The sequence below is a fragment of the Arachis ipaensis genome, chromosome B01 (genome assembly GCF_000816755.2).
Source record: "Arachis ipaensis cultivar K30076 chromosome B01, Araip1.1, whole genome shotgun sequence".
Lineage (NCBI taxonomy): Eukaryota > Viridiplantae > Streptophyta > Magnoliopsida > Fabales > Fabaceae > Arachis > Arachis ipaensis.
The window spans coordinates 45,913,228-45,917,549 of NC_029785.2; the positions used below are offsets into that span (position 1 = coordinate 45,913,228).

The following is a 4,322-nucleotide window of genomic DNA, read 5'->3' on the forward strand; positions in this document are numbered from 1 at the left end:
TTTTATCTCTAATGTTTCTAAATTTTTTTAAAATTTAGTTACATTTCATTTTGTTCTTAACATTTTCGATTTGTATCAAAATTATTTCTAAATGTTATTCTATGTAAAATTTTAGAGACAAAATAAAAAATTTTTAGGAATAGTTTTGAGACAAATCAAAAACATCAACGACAAAATTAAATGAATAAAAAATATTAGAGACTTTATTGAATAAAATTAAATTTAAAGATAAAAATATACTTTATCCAAAAATATATTTTACCCTACCAAAAAAGAATTCAAAAAAAAAATTGTCTTAATCGTAGTTCTATTGCAAGTCCGAACTAAGAACATATTCGTAATTACATCATGTTCTCCACATCATTAGCTTCTTCTATAATTATATATCTTTAGCAGAAGAAGCAAATCAAAGCTATAAACATTATATGAAAAAAGAGATAGAGATAGAGAAAGAGAATTTGTAACAAGATGGGAATAATCGGGTGCAACGTTGACGGGTACATGGACGATGACAAGTTCAGCAAGCCAATGCCATGGATTGGAATATACATAGCAGCAGCATCCCTTGCTTGCCTCATAGCAGTAACCGCCGATCTCGTGCTCGGGTTTCGCGGCCGCAAGCTGTGGTTCCCCTGCAAATATTTCTGCCTCAATGCCACCACCTTGACTCTCATTGGCGTTGCGCTGAAGCTTTCCGTGGATCTCAACACTTCCATGCCTCAGCGCTCTGACCAGCTAGCAAAACTCACCAGCAGTGCATTCACCTGCACAATCATGGGTAATATTGTAATATTACTGATTAGCAAGTTAGTTAAGGTAGTTACAAATTCTGTTACTGCTACACTAACAAATTTGGACCAATATTTTGCTGTATTTGTTATAACGTCTGCTAATTTATTAGGAGGTGAATACTCACATGCATTTGTTTTTAAGTGAAGTTGATAGTCAAGAATTATTAGATAATTTGACATATTTAACTAAATTCATCTAACGGTTTTCGATTATCAATTTCATATAAAGATAACTGCACGCGAGTTTTCACCTTATTAGAAATTAGATTGCGCACATTTTATTTCAAGACAAAAGTAATATGGCCAATATTTTTCTTTTATTTGTCTTGTATATAAATCAACATTACTTAATTTTCTATTCTTTTACTAAAAATATTTGAAACATAATATAACAAGCCTGAAAATGAAACTGAAATAAAGTTGAAATGCAACCAAATGCTAGATACAGAAAGTTGTTAGGCAGTTTTTAATTTGTATAATTGGTAGGTTTGATAGAATTAATTCACGGCTAGTTATTTATCCCTCACTCATTGTATAGATATATATAGTGTATATTTATAGTGTAGAAGCATGATGCATTGATGCTTCATCCATTCAATTCAGAATTTCATCATCCAAATCTCTCTCTAATTCTCTGTCTTTATTTTCCTGTCTTTTTTTCAATCTGCTTAAACTTTATCATCAGCTTTAGTTCTCTTTCTCCTCTCTTCTTTCGATTGCTTACTACACAAATCTGATATCATTTTACAATATTGGTCATTTAACATTTTTTAATAAGCAAGTTAGAGTAGCTAAATTCTGCTACTCCTAATTATGAAAATCAGTTGTTTACACATTTGTTTTCACCAAAAAAAGTTGTCGCACATTTGCACTCTTCTACTCTTGTATAAAAAAAACAAAAAATAAAGTAAAATAAAAGACACTAAATTTAATTACTGAAACATAAAGTGGGTAACAAATTTCTCCCTAAATTCTTCATGAGATCATTCTGTTAAATTTAGGAAATAAATTTCTACTGGATTTGTTTTTTGCATAAATATGGGGGATCAATTTTTTTTTCTTTTCCAAATTCAAGAAGATATAATGGAGATTTTCTTGGATTAATATGGATTTCTTAAGTGCGGACGGACATTTTGTTGAGTTGTAATGTCTATATTTTAAACACATTTTAGATTCGACATTCTCGCAACACGCGAATTATGATAAAAAAAAATAAAAAATACTTCTCCAAAAATATATACACACTTAAATATCATCATATATCAGCGTGTTCAATACTATTCTTGGTCTATGCTCTTAAAATGAGTTTATAAATAGTATATATTATCATTTATTAATAAAAAAATTATTTTATATGATTTATATAATTAAAAATATTAAAAATATCTAAAAATTTATTTTGTATTTTAATATTAAATTAATATTGTTACAATTTATCTAAAAGTTACTATATATATATATATACCGTATCCTATAAGGCTGTAAGTGTTGGTGCTTCGTAGATATAGATTAATGATAATTCCCATTTCCATCTCTTTAATAGGTAACTCCATGCCTTCTCTTGGTGTGACGGACAAGAAAGAGACGATGATGAATGTTGTGGCCATGGGAATACTTGTGATCACCATGATTGCGAACATCTGCATCCAATTTGCTACTGGTGTTATCTATGTATTCTGGGCAGAACATGTTGTCATCATACTTCTAATGCTCATTCTCTTGATGACAATGTTCTCCTTAGACATAGCAATTCCCAAGATGAAGCATTACTTGGAGCTGAAGTACGAAACAAACGAGGCAATGCTTAAAGAAAGCTTAAGCCGAATGGAGGAGGAAGACACTGGACAACTCATCAACAATCTTAGAGATGAATTGATGAGGGTTTGGATGATGGCACACACTAGTAGCCCCCAATTTGTTCTTGGAAGGTCAGTAACATGCACTGCATCCGGTGCGTTCTGTCTTCTAAGTACATTGGCATTAGCCGAGGCAATGCTTCGGTCTTACTTGATGCCTTGGTCCTTAAGATTCTGCTCCGGCGACAGCGATTACAAATGGTCTACCACATTGATTCTCATAGTTCAAGTTGCTGCAGTGGCAGTTGGTACTATTGCCCCTGCATTCAGATGGTTCACTGCCATAAGTTATAGGTGGCCAAATGTGAGACATAAGAACAGCAAGAGAAGATTGCAAGTAGAAGGGTATTGGATTGATAGACTAGAACTAATGAAAGAAAGGCCTCTTGGTTATCGAATTCAGAATAGGCAGTTTAGAAAGATAGCCCATGATGCAAAACTGCTTCTACTTAATCTCTTCATTAAAATGCAGGTGGGGATTGTGTTGTTGAGCAAAGCAACACAATTCATTTCAATATCTCTCATGTGCTTGGTTTTGGAGTGTTACGTGCGGTGCAAGAGATTGAAATCCAACTTTAATAACAACGTCTCAAGCATTAGCTCAGGGGCAGAGTCAAAGCCGGATCTAAAGCGTTTCGTTCTTCATCTTGAAGGCGAGGAAGAGCTAGTTGAAGTGATGATGAGAAACAACCGTGACGCGACTAATCATTGGTTTCATGTAGGAGAGAAGAATGAGCCAAAACAAATCATTGAGCTAATACAAGATAAATGCTCTGTCTTGCACGGGTTTAAAGGGGTAGCAACATTTGATAGTGACCAAGTTCTATCTTTGCATCCTGTGGAAGCCCTATATGGTTGGTCACTTCCTTTAGTAACACTAACTAGCATAATAGTTGCAATTCCAAACATCAATAGGCTCAAAGTGAAAAACTTGATAGGAGCTCTAAATGAAGGGCTCCTCTATGTGAAGTTCATAGAAAACAATATGGACAAAGAAGGAAAATTAAGTAAAGTGAGAATGGCAGCAGATATTGTGTGGCTTGGAGTTGATTTATATGATAAGTGGTTAGATGTGGATCTTTATAAGCTCTCCCTTCAAGGAAAGAGTCCCAAAGAGACAATAGAGACACTAGCTGAGGCTGCTAAAATCAGGTATGACAAATTCAAAGCAAAATATAGACACATATGCAATAGGGTAGCACCTTCATCATGGCCCATCAAGATATTGGCATCTAACTCCATGTACAGAATAAGCCAAACTTCTCTCTTAAACAATGAAATCATGAGCTCAGAGAGGTTGTTTGAAGCATTAACAGAAATGATATGTGATATATTGGGTGCATGTCTCACAAACTTGCCCCATGTTATATCCACAAAGTGCTTGAACAGTGCCATTGAAGAAAGAGAGGAGAGTGTGAGATATGCGGTTTGCATGCTTGGTCAAACCCACAGGATAATAGAGATGCTAGAGAAGAGGACATTTCCAAGCTTGGATTTGAGCAAAGGGACAAACATTGAAGATTGGCGATTGATGCATAAAATAGAGGCACTAGATATTGACTAAACTATTTTTTTGTAAATATTTTCCTTTTCATCTTACATGGTTTCACTTTCTATCTTTTATTTTGTAAGAATGAAACTTATCTATCCATATTCAGCCCTCCATTATAGAGTA

General features: G+C 33.9%; 1 protein-coding gene across 1 annotated transcript; it reads left to right on the forward strand.

Annotated features, from left to right (window-relative positions):
• On the forward strand, positions 402 to 4,322 carry LOC107617869. The gene is made up of 2 exons (XM_016319747.2): positions 402 to 778; positions 2,335 to 4,322. Exons 1-2 carry the CDS (start codon positions 469 to 471, stop codon positions 4,209 to 4,211), a joined length of 2,187 nt encoding a protein of 728 aa, XP_016175233.1. The 5' UTR covers positions 402 to 468; the 3' UTR covers positions 4,212 to 4,322.